Below are 15,297 nucleotides of genomic sequence, written 5' to 3'. Positions count from 1 at the left end.
GGTGATTATGCACGCGGAAGTGAAAAGGATGAGACGTGTTTGACAACACATGCATGGATTAGCCATCCAGTGTCGCTACTTAATTAGACACAAAGTTCTATATATTGACTGGACTTATCAATGATGATTTAGTACTCAGTCGAGCGGATCGTTGTTTTCTCTCAGTAGTGTACGCGTAAGTAAAAATTTCTTTTTTGATAATTTTTAATCTCCATATGGAAGGGTTATAAACTTTGAACTATAACAAACTTGTGAAGTTTTGTAATATACAGATATAAGTATCAAAGGTTAAATGTTCAACCATTGCGCATGTTTCGTGTGAAACTTGCTGTTACTGATTTGATTTGTATATTAAATTATTAATTAATAAATGCTCATGTTAATAGAATTAGTACATTTATTACTATTATTACAAATGTAATTTTTGAACATCATAATTACTTACATCACAGTAGAGTCTATCAATGGTTTTGGATTTTTTTTTTTTTAAATCTATCAAAAGCTTTTACATGTTAAATAGATATTAATAGTATTCATTTACTTATTAAGGATGACCCATGACAATTAACAGGACCTGATTAAGACGTTATTAAAAAGTATACATCTATAAGATTTAGTGTTAATTGTCTTATGTATTAAAGAACATTGCATTGAGAAAATGAAACTCTATATGACCTTTATTGATAAGCATACCATTGATCAAAAATGTGATTTTTTTGTCAAATATGTAATTAAAATATAATAAAATGTAAAAAAAAAAAAAAATGCACATTTTGATGTCATGAAATCATGCTTTACATGATGGCCCAAGGGGATATACATTAAACAGGCGGTATTTAGTCAGGATTTCAGTTTTCTGTCAGCACCTATTGATTTAACAATTGACAGGAAAGCTTCAACCCTTGATTAACATCTGTTTCCTTGCTCAAGGAAATGTGAAACAAATAAGCTGGTATTAAAAGCAGAGTAGTGAAAGTTGTAAGACTAGTTTATATCTGATTAGCTTGAGAGGCTTAATTCATTCATCCAGGAAGACAGACATTTGTTGACGAAGAGAAATTTTGGTAATATATGTATTCTAGTGCTGTATTTTTGTGTGTAATTGATAAAGGTTCATATAGCTAGATACTTTGCTTATTATTTTTTTCAGAAGTGAAACGTACTTTTGTACTTTTATATTCTTCAAACTCTTTCAATATTTATTCAATGCAATTAACAAATTAATTTTTTCTTTTCAGTTGCTTTTATCTAAAGATAGCTCATGATGATCATTTCATTTTATAGAGAAAAAAAGCACCTACCATGACATCCACAAAGACGCAGAATGGTAAAAGCGCCCCCTCTGATGCGGAGAGGGGAGCTAACCGCACCCTGTACGTGGTTTTCCTGTCGTTGGTCATTGACCTGCTGGGATTCACCCTCATCCTTCCTCTCCTACCCTCCATACTGGACTACTATGGAACTAAACAGGTCAGGCACAGCTCAACCAATTATTTATCTGACAAATGAAACATTAAATTGTAGTCTAGCTACAGTACTGACCAGACTCAACTTTAACAACACCAGAGCAGACCCCAACTAAACCCGGGTTTACTTTCAGGGTTTACTTGGGGTCTGCTTTTTAAAAAATTGTATCCACTCCAGTTTTACTTTGGGTTTACTCAGGGTTTGCTTTTGGGGTCCGCTTTATTCACTAAAGTGTGAAGCAGACCTTTCTTTTATCTTACCATCTTAACACCTTTAAGCCCTGCCCCTTGTATATTCTAATACACATGTAAAGTCTGCTTTCATGAGTCTACTTTTGATCGCGGTTTACTCTCTGTGTCTTCTCTGCGTTTACTTTGTGTTTACTTAGTAACACTGTGATCTTTTGATTGTAATGTAATTTTACAGCTTTTCAGTAACTCTGTGATCTTTTGATTGTAATGTAATTTTACAGCTTTTCAGTAACTCTGTGATCATTTGATTGTAATGTAATTTTACAGCTATACAGTAACTCTGTGATATTTTGATTGACAGGACACATTGTACCAATCCATCAAGGACTCGGTGACAGGCTTCAGGGAGCTGGTAGGGGCACCTGACACCCCCCGATGGAACTCGGTCCTTTTCGGGGGTAAGTCACAGTCAGCTCATTTATACATACAATTTTGTTCTTTTACAGTACAGTGATTTTGCTTTAAAAAATCAAAATTAATATATATTTGACATGCACATACATTTTTAGTTTACCATGATGGGATCATTGTCATGAGACATTATAAGAGAGTCACTCATTGCAGTTAGAGTTATTGTCCTTGTCAGAGGGTTGGTGTACCTTAAAATCACAGAGTCAGCTATGAAGTTCTCAGTAGCTGTGAATAAGAATCGGTGTAATAAGGGAGTTGGGATAAAGCCATATATGATCAGATTTTGTAGAGCAGTCAATCATATTCTTACTTATTGTATGTTACCTATATAATTAATTTTCACTATATCTATTCCCAACCATATAAATTTCAATAATTCCCCCCAACTTAAATCCTTCATTTAAATTTCTCGCTACATGTAACGGTATGTATCAAAACTGGTTTAAAGTTAATCTATACAATCTATGTAGCGAGTGTGACATTGATTGATGGATTAATGAAGTACGACATACCAATTGATTGAAGAAGATCACTTTCATTGATTTTTTATACATTAGTGTTTTATCTGATGAATTTTAACATTAATCTTTATATCAAATAAAGAAGCATTTTAATATTAAAGATACATGTATAACCATACTAACGGTATCTGATGTGGCATCTTGAATGCTCTGTGGATTGTAGTTTGGTGTGTCCACATTTTGAAGACATGAATTAAAACACACGCATCTCCATGTTTTTGAAAATAACTTTTGAATTTTATTTAATCTTATACCCCTTATTTTCTCCTCATTTTAATTATTCTTTGAAATTTCTTCTAAAAGGTAATGCACACTGTGTTATGCACAAAGCACATTACAAAAATGTTATTTATCATAAGTTGGCTTAATATGCCATATGAACGCCGACCTGATATGAAACACAATCTCTTTACAGGAGTGATAGGGTCCCTTTTCTCCATGTTGCAGTTTTTAGCCTCACCCATAATGGGAGCGGCGTCAGATGTCTATGGAAGAAAACCCGTCCTTGTCATTTCCATGGTGAAAATTCATGATGATAATTTGATAAATATACAGTGTATAAATACGATATAAATTTTTTCAATATGTTAAAAAATTTAACTCATTTTTACTGTGATTAATTTTTTTCTACATATGCATTGTACTGCTAAATTCCTGTGATTTAAACAATTAGTCATGTCTTATTTCCATTGTACTACTAAATTCCTATGATTTAAACAATTAGTCATGTCTTATTTCCACGAAATATATGGTTTATTTCCATTTTATACAGAGATGAACATATTAGATTTTTCCTTTGATCGAATTATGATTTTCATTATGATTTTTGTGTACACAGATAGGAGTGGCTGCTTCCTATGCCCTGTGGGCCGTCTCTCACAACTTCACCCTGTTTGTCATCGCCCGCATTATTGGGGGGCTCAGTAAGGGGAATGTCAGTATATCTACCGCGGTCATAGCTGACATATTCCCCCCGGAGAAAAGAGGAAAAGGCATGGTAAGATGTAACAAACATCTTATTCCTTTAAATATTTATGTAGTGTTTCTAAAACTATTGGAATTTGTATGTGCAGTTGATCAACATTAGATTACTTACAATTAAGGTTATAATTTACTGTTGCCATCAATACCGGTGTCATATAATATTTTGATACCGCGAAATATTGAACCCGGGTTCAATATATTATGCGATATTATGAACCCGGGTTCAAAATATCGCTGCGATATATTGAACCCCCCCATAAAATATTGAACCCCGGGTTCAAAATATTATGGCCGCGATATTTTGAAACCCTATCGAATTTTCATTGCTCTTGGAGAGGGGGTTCAAAATATTATGGCTGCGATATATTGAACCCCCTACTGTTTCCAATTTCCTTTGGAGAGGGGGTTCAAAATATTATGGCTGCGATATTTTGAATCCCCTACTTATTTCCAATTCCCATTGGAGATGGGGTTCAAAATATTATGGCTGCGATATTTTGAACCCCCTACCTATTTCCAATTCCCATTGGAGAGGGGGTTCAAAATATTATGGCCGCGATATTTTGAATCCCCCTCTATTTTTTTTTGCTATTGGAGAGGGGGTTCAAAATATTATGACTGCGATATATTGAACCCCCTACCTATTTCCAATTCCCATTGGAGAGGGGGTTCAAAATATTATGGCCGCGACATTTTGAACCCCCCTCTATTTTTTATTGCTATTAGAGAAGGGGTTCAAAATATTATGGCTGCGATATATTGAACCCCCTACTTATTTCCAATTCCCTTCGGAGAGGGGGTTCAAAATATTATGGCAGCGATATTTTGAACCCCATACCTATTTCCAATTCCCATTGGAGAGGGGGTTCATAATATTATGGCTGCGATATATTGAAAACCCTTCTTATCATGGTACTCTTCCAAGTCCATGGCCGATGCGGTCACAAATGAATTGATCAGTAGAAACTCACAATTCCCAAATTGTATTACATAACAGGGATATTTTACAGGCTGATGTCAGTTAATAAGGGAGCCAATTAATGTTTACCTAGCTACCACCGGTGTGTATACACAGTACACAGGTGTTAGCCCCCTTTTCTCCCACCTGGGGACTACCATTTAGAGTAACCTCCAAGGATACCCTATTTTCTTGGTAACAAAAAGAATCACAAAAAACAATATGATTTTCATTCATAATATGTTTTATTACGGACTGACAATAAAAGCACAATTATACCCCCCCCCCCCCTTCCATCTACCCCCTCCCCCCCCAAAAAAAATAATTTGAATTCTGTATATGCATGAAGAAAAGATTGGGGGGGGGGGGGGTCAAAAGCAATAAAAGAAGGGTGGCATTATTATTTATAATTAAATTTCACAGCAATTAAATTTTGAAACCCCTAGATCTCCAATAGCCAGTGATAAGAAGGGTTTTCAATATATCGCAGCCATAAAATTATGAACCCCCTCTCCAATGGGAATTGGAAATAGGTATGGGGTTCAAAATATCGCTGCCATAATATTTTGAAACCCCTCTCTAATGGAAATTGGAAATAGGTTGGGGGTTCAATATATCGCGGCCATAATATTTTGAACCCCCTCTCAAATAGCAATGAAAAATAGAGGGGGGTTCAAAATATCGCGGCAATAATATTGTGAACCCCCTATCCAATGGGAATTGGAAAAAGGTAGGGGGTTCAATATATCGCAGCCATAATATTTTGAACCCCCTCTCCAATACCAATGCAAAATAGAAGGGGGTTCAAAATATCGCGGCCATAATATTTTGAACCCCCTCTCCAATGGGAATTGAAAAATATGTAGGGGGTTCAATATATCGCAGCCATAATATTTTGAACCCCCTATCCAAAAGCAATGAAAAATAGAGGGGGTTGAAAATATCTCGGCCATAATATTTTGAACCCCTTCTCCAATGGGAATTGGAAAAAGGAAAGGGGTTCAATATATCGCAGCCATAATATTTTGAACCCCCTCTCCAATAGCAATGAATAATAGAGGGGGGTTCAAAATATCGCGGCCATAATATTTTGAACCCCCTCTCCAAAGGGAATTGGAAAATATATAGGGGGTTCAATATATCGCAGCCATAACATTTTGAACCCCCTATCCAAAAGCAATTAATAATGGAGGGGGGTTCAAAATATGGCAGCCATAATATTTTGAACCCCCTCTCCAATAGGAATTTGAGAAAAATAGGGGGTTCAATATATCGCGGCCATAATATTTTGAACCCCCTCTCCAATACCAATGAAATATAGAGGGGGGTTCAAAATGTCGCGGCCATAATATTTTGAACCCCCTCTCCAATAGGAATTGGAAAAAGGTTGGGGGTTCAATATATCGCTGCCATAATATTTTGAACCCCCTCTCCAATAGGAATTGGAAAAAGATTGGGGGTTTAAAATATCGCGGCCATAATATTTTGAACCCCCTCTCCAATACCAATGAAAAATAGAGGGGGGTTCAAAATATCGCGGCCATAATATTTTGAACCCCCTCTCCAATAGGAATTGGAAAAAGGTTGGGGGTTCAATATATCGCAGCCATAATATTTTGAACCCCCTCTCCAATACCAATGAAAAATAGAGGGGGGTTCAAAATATCGCGGCCATAATATTTTGAACCCCCTCTCTAATGGGAATTGGAAATAAGTAGGGGGTTCAATATATCGCAGCCATAATATTTTGAACCCCCTCTCCAATAACAATGAAAAATAGAGGGGGGTTCAAAATATCGCGGCCATAAAATATTGAACCCGGGTTCAATATTTTATGGGGGGGTTCAATATATCGCAGCGATATTTTGAACCCGGGTTCAATATATCGCGGGGTTCAAAATATTATATGACACCGGTACATCTGAAAAATTCCTTGTGCTGATTTTTATTTTTAAATTTTCTGCTCTAAGTCATGGACATATTATAATATACATGTATTAAGATTTTGTTCTTACATGTACCTACTTGTCTAATGAATACTTTTTTATGAAGGAGGTGGTTTTAGATATTTCAATGATAATGAAACAATTCCACTATTTCCTGTATTTCTATATTAACAAATTTTTTTTTTTCAGGCCTTTGTAGGTGTGGCTTTTTCTGTCGGATTTGTCTTTGGACCAATCATTGGGGCCGTTTTCTCACGCTATGCCCGGGACCAGCAGGAAGTCTTCTACACGGTCCCTGCCCTGTTTGCTCTCGCTCTCGCTGTGATAGATATTATTTTTGTTCTCATGTTCTTCAAAGAAACACTGCCAGATAATAAACGGGTAAATAATTTTGAATCTGATTGAAAAACTTGCCAATATTTGTATTAGTGTTGTATTTTTGAATGTCATTGGGAGTTGTCCATTCTTTAATTAGATGTAAGCAAGGGTCTGAGAACCAATAAACTATTTTCTTGGCTTACTAGTATGAACATGCGTACTGATTGCTAAACATTAAGAAGTAACATTAAATCCCATCCCCTTGAAAAAAAAACCTACCGGTGTTTACAATAAGTTCCAACTAGCCTTTTTTGAGATGTTTCCCTTGTTTTATATAGGCTAAGTCCATTTCCTCTGGCTGGCAGAATACCTCCCACCTTATCAACCCAGTGTCCCTCTTCAGGTTCTCCTCAGTCACAAACACGGCCGCAAGAGGTGAGATAGGCAAAGTATTTATTTATTCAAGTAAAATTAGTTTCCTGTAAATACTTATCCAAAGTAATGCACCAATTATTTTTTTCATTTTTCCTTCAATAAAGAAGAATATCAGAGTTTTAAAATCTTTTAGCCATTTTGATAAAATTATTATTTTATACATAAGTTTTTACATTTTTTCAGATTTGTCTGCCATGCAGAAGATTGGAGCTGTGTATTTCCTCTATCTTCTGCTGTACTCAGGACTCGAGTTCACCTTGACCTTCCTCACTCACAACAGGCTCAACTATGACAGGTGAAACACCTTCTCTCTACAACTTCTTTTGCTAAAATTACATGTATCTTAAATTCTTCCCATTATTCATCATCATCATCATCTTCTTCTTCTTCTTCTTCTTCTTCTTCTTCTTCTTCTTCTGTCACTGTAGACATCTGCATTTTATTGCATGATTTCAAGTCTTCTGTCTTATTATCATCACTTTCTTTTTCTAAGACCAAAAACAATGTTATCGCATTACTTGAATAAGCTTTTATTTTATGTAACAGTAGTTATAATTATGGTGGCTTTTTTTATTTTTTATCCAGCATGCAGCAAGGAAAGATGTTTTTCTTCCTGGGAACAATTATGGCCCTTGTGCAGGGTAAGTAAAGATTTTTCTGTCAAAAATAGTCGAACCTGGTAAAAAAAATTACAGAAATTCCATCATCTAATATAATTATGTATAAACCAAGTGCATATCTATACTACTATATTAAAATAATAGACTCGAATTTTTGGGCTTTAATTCCGATAATTTGGAAGCGTACTGTCTTTTGTTTAATGTATTTTAGACATCATTGGTACTTGAAGATTACCGATTTGTTTTTATTTTTTCTCAGTTAAGCTTTGCTAATTGATAATCAACGAAAATTCCTTAAAAAATCCCGGAAATCATATAGATTTTTTGGATTATACAATCTTGCGCGTGCTCAATACATTCATACTAAAGGGGTCATTAGTTTATGTTTCCACAATATCATATTTGCATAAATAAACTCAGAAACGATAATACAAATACATGTAAATGTTCATTGGAATTTGCTACATATTCTGTTCATATATATTAATTTTATGATTTCTTATGAGAGTCAGAAAATATACATATCAACTTATTACTTACTTTTGTCTTCATGATCGCAAAACAATATTTGATTCCATGCATAAAATTCACATTATAGGAGAGTGAAGATAGAATGTTTTATCGTTAAAAAGATAAATGTCCTACGGACCCGGTTTACGATATATCTATTTCATAAATGTCCAATATGCAATGTCAACCCGTGCACGCACGGGTCAAAGTCTAGTGTCTCTCTATAATTGTTTTGTATGAGTTAAAAAGAATAGCAACATTGTATAGCCTCATAATAGAAATTTTAATACATTTCTACATTTTTTAGGTAAAACGTTATCAAGATCTAAACATTATAGTAATATTAAATAGCCTCAAAATAGAAATTTTAATACATGTTCAATAATGGTCATTATCAATTAGTTTTTACTAGATTTCAATATAGAAATGAGATATTTATGTACTATGTATTATGAGCATGTAATTACTGCAACAGTTTGTTGAGACTGGATTTATGAAGTCTGACTCAAAATAAACACTAAAAACCAACCTTTCTTTATAACAATGTAGCAGTTACATTATTTCACAAATTGCCATGCAGTGTTACATTGGTTCACAATTTTTGTGATTGTTATGACAGTTATTTTCTACATATGTACTTGTATTTGTACTTGTGAACACCACAAAAATTTATCACTCATAAAAAAAAAAAAAACTTTGTAATTGAAATGCAAATTGATTGTAATAGCAAATTATTGTTTCCTGAGGGGGCTTGGTGGTCAACACATTACATTGTAATCATAAGATCTTTCCTATATTTTTAGATATGATACGTTTATTAAGAGCTATCATTTAGTAAAGAAAAAATTCAGATATTTCAGATTGAATACTGTAAATTCCTTATTAAACGCGAGGAATTAATATCCGTGTAAAATCACGAGAAGTCCATCTCGCTTTTAATTTTCGAACATGTGTAAACTACATGAAACTAGTATGATAAAATTTCGGCATTCGCGATTTTATGTTCTCAAGATTTAATGGAAAAGCATTGAATCGCGGAATTAAAGTACTCGCGTAAAATAAGGAATTTACAGTATTTGAATTTTATACTGAGCTCTTCATTTTTGGGAGAATCATATCGTTTAAAAATGGCCACGACCATCCAGGACTCTTTGACTATGATCTGTATAATTATCTTTATTAAAACTTGATGCGAGCATTTGTACATATAATCTTTGTAACATTCAACAGGGGGATATGTCAGAAGAATACCAGCAGGAAAAGAGGTCAAGATAGCTACCATGGTGAGTGGACCCAGATCTTGTTGATTGATAGATTATTTGCTGTTTGTATTCCTCTACAGAATCTTTACTGATATAAGCCTTCAGGAACAGTCACCATTTGTCCATTTGTTTTCTGACTTATGTCTTTGATAGTCCTGGTTGTTATCACCAGTCTTCCAGTTGGAGGACAATAACACTGTCAAGTTAATCTCATGCTCTACAATGTCATGCATGTACCAAACAATAACATGTTTGATGCTATTATTTGTCATGATCATGTGAAATATTACAGCTGAATTTTTAAATCTATAAATATTAAGTAGTGCTACTTATTATTAGAAATTAACTGCTGTTCTGAATATGAGTCATTTCATCCCTGCCTCTGAAACAATAACATGTTTGATGCGATTATTTTCAAGATCATGTGTATTAAAGCCGATTTTTTATTGAACTTCAGTGAATTGAAATATATATAAGTTATTTGTTGTTTCAGGGTATGACTCTCCTGATCCCAGCCTTTGTATTCATGGCCTTCGCTCACAGTGCCAGCATGATGTACATTGGTCTCACTCTGTTTGCTTTTGGTAAGTGGAATCTCTCCCTCCCCTCTAGTATTCAAATCTCTGTCATCAGAACATGCAACATCTTTTTGTCAAATCTGTTTTACATCCATTTTTATTGTATTTGAAAAAGAATGCTTCATCTATGTTCGTAGTACATTGTCATGAATTATCTGGAATGGTTCCATTCCACTCCATTTATGAGAGTAAAGTCGACTAAAATCCTTAGCTTGCAAAGACTGAATTATCTAGACTATTTCAGAAGTTTAAAATATCTTTAAAAAAAAAAAATTCTAAATGATCATAAGTAAGGATGAATTGCAGAAGAAAAATTTTAAAATGTACAATAGTAATGATAATCTTGTGTTGCAGCATCAGCCACAGTGGTGCCATGTCTTACCACACTGATCTCAGGATTTGGAGGCACGAATCAGAAAGGGGTGGTGATGGGGGTGTTCCGGTCCCTGGGGGCACTGGCAAGGGCATTCGGTCCGGTCCTATCCAGCATAGGTAAACAATGAAATTTCAGGATACTGAAAAGGCTGAAAACCATACAAAAACCAGTTTAAGTACATGTAATAAAGATATAATCTGTGATGATTTTTTGAAATTGTTTGATACTGAAAAACATGCTCCTAGCAAGGTTTTCACTTGAACAAACAACTTTGATATTTTATGGAGATAATTTGTTATATCCAATTAACTTACTCTGCATACAATGTATGCTACATTATTAAGCTGAGAGAAATAAAAATGACTTCTCTGTAAGAATGAATTAATCATAAGCCATTCAGCTGTAAGCTTCTTTTCCTGTATGTATGAAAAGTATGGTGGCATATCTCTGCCCCTTGTGTGCAAGTTATTTTTCTATCAAATATGTCGACATGCAAGATAAATATGTTGACATGCAAGATAATTATGTTGACATGCAACATAACTATGTTGACATGCAAGAAAATTGCAATTAGAAAAGAATTTTACAAAATCTCAAAAACATTTAAATATCGCCCACCTGTGACATCCAAGATGCTAGATGCTACCTTTTTATGTCGACATGCAACTTATTTTTATTAACATGCAAGATAAATATGCTGATATGCAACTTATTTATGTCAACATGCAACTTACTTATGTTTACATGCGAGATAAATATGTTGACATGCTATTTAGTTATGTTTACATGCAAGATAAATATGTTGACATGCAACTTATAAGTTGTATGTCAACATAACTTAGTTGCATGTCGACATAAATATGTTGCATGTCAACATATTTATCTTGCATGTTAACATAACTAAGTTGCATGTTGACATAAATAAGTTGCATGTTGATATAAAGAAGTTGCATGTTAACATAAAGAAGTTGCATGTTAACATAAATAAGTTGCATGTTGACATCTATAGGTAGCATATCTAGCATCTTGGATGTCACGTGTGTGATATTTGAGATTTTTTATAACTCTTATTTGATTGCAGTTTTCTTGCATGTCAACATAGTTATGTTGCATGTTGACATAACTATCTTGCATGTCAACATATTTATCTTGTATGTTGACATAATTAGTAGAAAAATAACTTGCACACAAGGGGCAGAGATATGCCACCATAGAAAAGGTATGGGAATCATATGTTCTTTGTTTATTTTGCAGTGTATTGGAGCTGTGGGGACAAGGTTTGCTACATATCGGGGGCAGTGCTTCTCATCATTCCTTACATCATGCTCAGGAAGATCAAAGGCTCCTCCCACTCTGCATAACAAGGCTTCTGATTGGACAGAGGCTATTTATATGTTTCAGCAAAGTAGATCCTTACTTATATACATGTACAATATAACAGTATGAAAGATTGGACCACTACACATAACTTTTAACACACTCCTTTGATTGGTCAGCAGCTTATATTTGTTTAGTCACAATGTTTCTTATTGGATATATAATGAAATTAAACTGCAATGAAATCATATAATCATTTTCCATATTGAAAAAAAATCAAATGTTGTCCAGAGCATATGGACAGCATTTTCTAATATCAGAAATGTTTGTTGTGATGACTGTCAAAACCAAATGTTGGGATAACATTTACAGACTTTTTATATTGAATTAATATTCATTCTAGTAAATATTAATTTCTGCATTTCAAAAAAAACAATATTTTTAGAAGATGATCATTATTAGGTTAATTTTTTTTTGTTGCCATGTACTTAAGAAATAAAAGTAAACGCACATTTTTATTGAAAAAAAAATTCTACAAGACAATTTATTGATATTATCAATCTAATCATTATTTTTTCATTTAAATATAGTTGGCTTTGTCTATTTTTTTCCACAAGTTGTCTTATGCACCATATACCATGTTAACACTTATATTGATGTAGATAACAGTTCAAAGTGTCTCAGCTTATCAGAGATGAGATCAAGCTGCTGAATTTTGAAATGTACTTAATGCATTATTCATTTACATGTACATGATTAGACTAATTAATTAGTTCTTTAGAATTTAGCATTTATTTTTATCCTTATGTACAGCATTAATTTTCTTAGCCTACCTTTATCACAGAGAACCATGTTACACTTTGCTGGCTCAAACATGGCATGGTTTTCAATTCCTTGAAATATGTACTCAGACTGTCATTTTTTATGGAGAATCCTCTAAAATCCAGGGAAATTTAAGGATTATGTAAAAGTACCTTTATTTAAAAAAAAAAAATTCTGTACATTACAGTTCCTGCTTAAAAACTTATGAACTGTTTGAATAATGAAAGAATATAAAAGTGATGTCCTCAGACATGGCTGCATAAGGGAAATAACTCTTGCTTAATTAAATTGTAATCATTATGTTAGTTGCGTTTAAAGACCACATTTATTTAAAACATCATCCAAATTTACTTTAATTAAGAAGAATTTGAATGTCCTTTGATTTGGATGCATATGATTAAGATTAATAATTCAGCATTCAACTTTAGTTGAACCGTTGACAAGGTATTTGTGATCACAACTATTAATGTATTCAATTGTTATGGTTGACTTAAGAAAATGGATATTTTTTTATTTGTAAGTTTTATATTGTTGGTTCTTTGATATTTTATGATCATAGTTTACATGACATTTATGTCTGTATTTAGGAAAATGCAAATATTTTACTGTTATTACTTATATGCACTTGAATTGTACACTGTGACTTAAGATTATGCTAATATCTATAAAGATGTTAATGAATATGCATATTAAGATGGTGCTATGGATGAATAACTGCTGCAATGAATTTTGATGCTGTTTGTTAAAGTCTTTGATAGGTGTATGTGTTTAATGATTATATTTTTCCTAATTATTTGATACATTCATTTGATAACAATTGTGATTTTAGATTTTCTTTGATTTATAATTTTTTTGTACCAAATTGTTTGGGATGTGGTCATAAAATGTTTTTATTATAAGCTTTACTTTCAAATTAAAGTCTTTATACTAACAGTGCTTCCGGAGTTTTTTTTTTTAATTTCGTAAGTTCCACAGGTCTGTAAAAGCCTTAAAATTTACAATACATAAAACAGGAGACGTTATGTCTCAAACCCCAGCCAGTATGTACGACCTTTTCTGGGCTAAGCCGACTCTGAGCTTCAGGTGCTGGGTGTAAACTCTGCAATTCTTTTAGGCACCGGTACGTTTCTATCAACACCTGTGGGTACCAGTATATTTTTATCGATACCTGTAGGTACCACTACATTTCTTTCGGTATCTGTAGACACCAGTGCATATCTATCGATACCTGTAGGTACCTGTACATTTCTATAGATACCTGTAGGTACCTGTACATTTCTATAGATACCTGTAGGTACCTGTACATTTCTATAGATACCTGTAGGTACCGGTACATTTCTATAGATACCTGTAGGTACCGGTACATTTCTATCGATATACGTATAGGTACCCGTACATTTTTATCGATACATGTAGTCTATCGATACCTGTAGGTACCGGTGCATTTCTATCGTTACCTGTTGGTAACCGGTACATTTCTATAAGATTACGTCAGGTATGAGTGATGGAGAGATTTTCACCTTTCTTCTTGTCATGTATATTCTCTCAAAGCCTCGTTTTGCAAGGGTAATACTTTGAGTTTTATAATGCGTTGCAGCATTCTTTATTCTTTTATAATGTTGATTTAAACCTTCGTCGGTTTTTTCTCCATTCACTCGTATTATGCTCGCTGTTTAAACGCCTTTACATGTTACGAACAACACGAATTGATGTTAAGAAAGTATGGACCAACCTCCCAGCTGTGGACCATTGAATTCAGGGCGGCTTCCCCGTTGTCAAGACAAACTGGAATAATTGGAAACTGTTGATGTCTGGAAATGTTATTACGCATACCTTCAGCGATGCAGTCCGGTAGAAATTTTTTCAAACGTTAAACTAATTTATCATTGATAGTGGAAAAGAAATGTTGAATCGTTACTTTTAATACATGCCCCATTTCTTTTTATTTTCCATAGATTGTTTGAACAGTGGCACAATAGACAAAGTTCATTTTAATTTACCGGTATGGTGTCAAAATAAGTTAAAATCCAACAATGCACTTTGAAAAAATAAATGAATCGAAATTTGAATAACATCTTCAAAATTACCAGAAATTCTTAATGATCTTGAGATGTACAATTTTGTACAAAATGTTCTTTAATATACGGAATTAGGAGAACTTTGATGATTTCACAAACAACCTTCTGTTAAGATACATGTACATGCATACATGTTTAGTAAAAGAATGCGTTTCCCATCCCAATATAGTCTGTCTGTCTGTCTCTGTCTCTGTCTCTGTCTCTGTCTGTCTCTCTCTCTCTCTCTCTTAAAAGAGCTCCGAGAAAGTGAAACAGTGTTACATGTGTAAGTATTTTGTAATTTATACATATGAAATTGCTGGACAAATATGTAAATAAACGTTTATCGATATATCTATACATTTGAATTAGGATATACATTTTAAGAAATTGCAAATCTTTGACCCCACATCTAAAATATATGTGTGGTTCCTTTGGAAATAATCTTCTTTGAATTAAACCCT

At 33.7% G+C, this 15,297-nt stretch overlaps 1 protein-coding gene and 1 long non-coding RNA gene across 3 annotated transcripts; one reads left to right on the top strand and one right to left on the bottom strand.

Moving 5' to 3' along the window:
* Positions 1-19: 19 nt before the first annotated feature.
* On the top strand, positions 20-13,712 carry LOC128180809 (major facilitator superfamily domain-containing protein 10-like). Of its 2 annotated transcripts, XM_052848962.1 has the most exons (14): positions 27-175; positions 889-978; positions 1,285-1,470; positions 2,020-2,116; positions 3,066-3,169; positions 3,489-3,647; positions 6,728-6,919; positions 7,195-7,291; positions 7,475-7,586; positions 7,877-7,932; positions 9,652-9,704; positions 10,177-10,267; positions 10,616-10,753; positions 11,892-13,712. In XM_052848962.1, exons 3-14 carry the CDS (start codon positions 1,303-1,305, stop codon positions 11,996-11,998), a joined length of 1,374 nt encoding a protein of 457 aa, XP_052704922.1. In that variant the 5' UTR covers positions 27-175; positions 889-978; positions 1,285-1,302; the 3' UTR covers positions 11,999-13,712. The 2 variants fall into 2 exon arrangements, with proteins under 2 accessions (XP_052704921.1, XP_052704922.1); XM_052848961.1 differs by lacking the exon at positions 889-978 and having other exon boundaries at positions 20-175.
* Positions 10,615-14,771, bottom strand: LOC128180817 (uncharacterized). The gene is made up of 2 exons (XR_008243259.1): positions 14,509-14,771; positions 10,615-10,785 (listed from the first exon to the last, which is right to left on the bottom strand). It is a non-coding gene; the product is annotated as an uncharacterized LOC128180817 (long non-coding RNA).
* Positions 14,772-15,297: the final 526 nt, after the last annotated feature.

Source organism: Crassostrea angulata, chromosome 4 (genome assembly GCF_025612915.1).
Source record: "Crassostrea angulata isolate pt1a10 chromosome 4, ASM2561291v2, whole genome shotgun sequence".
NCBI classification, from domain to species: domain Eukaryota; kingdom Metazoa; phylum Mollusca; class Bivalvia; order Ostreida; family Ostreidae; genus Magallana; species Magallana angulata.
Note: the sequence above shows the minus strand (reverse complement) of the source record. Positions and strands in the feature narration are given on the sequence as shown.

What these genes read in the sequence shown, in the direction of transcription:
- LOC128180809 (XM_052848961.1), top strand. Translation starts at nt 1,303, where the DNA reads ATGACATCCACAAAGACGCAGAATGGTAAAAGCGCCCCCTCTGATGCG. An exon ending in CACTGCCAGATAATAAACGG is followed by an intron (nt 6,920 to 7,194) that starts GTAAATAATTTT and finishes TGTTTTATATAG; the next exon opens with GCTAAGTCCATTTCCTCTGG. An exon ending in AGGTCAAGATAGCTACCATG is followed by an intron (nt 9,705 to 10,176) that starts GTGAGTGGACCC and finishes TTGTTGTTTCAG; the next exon opens with GGTATGACTCTCCTGATCCC.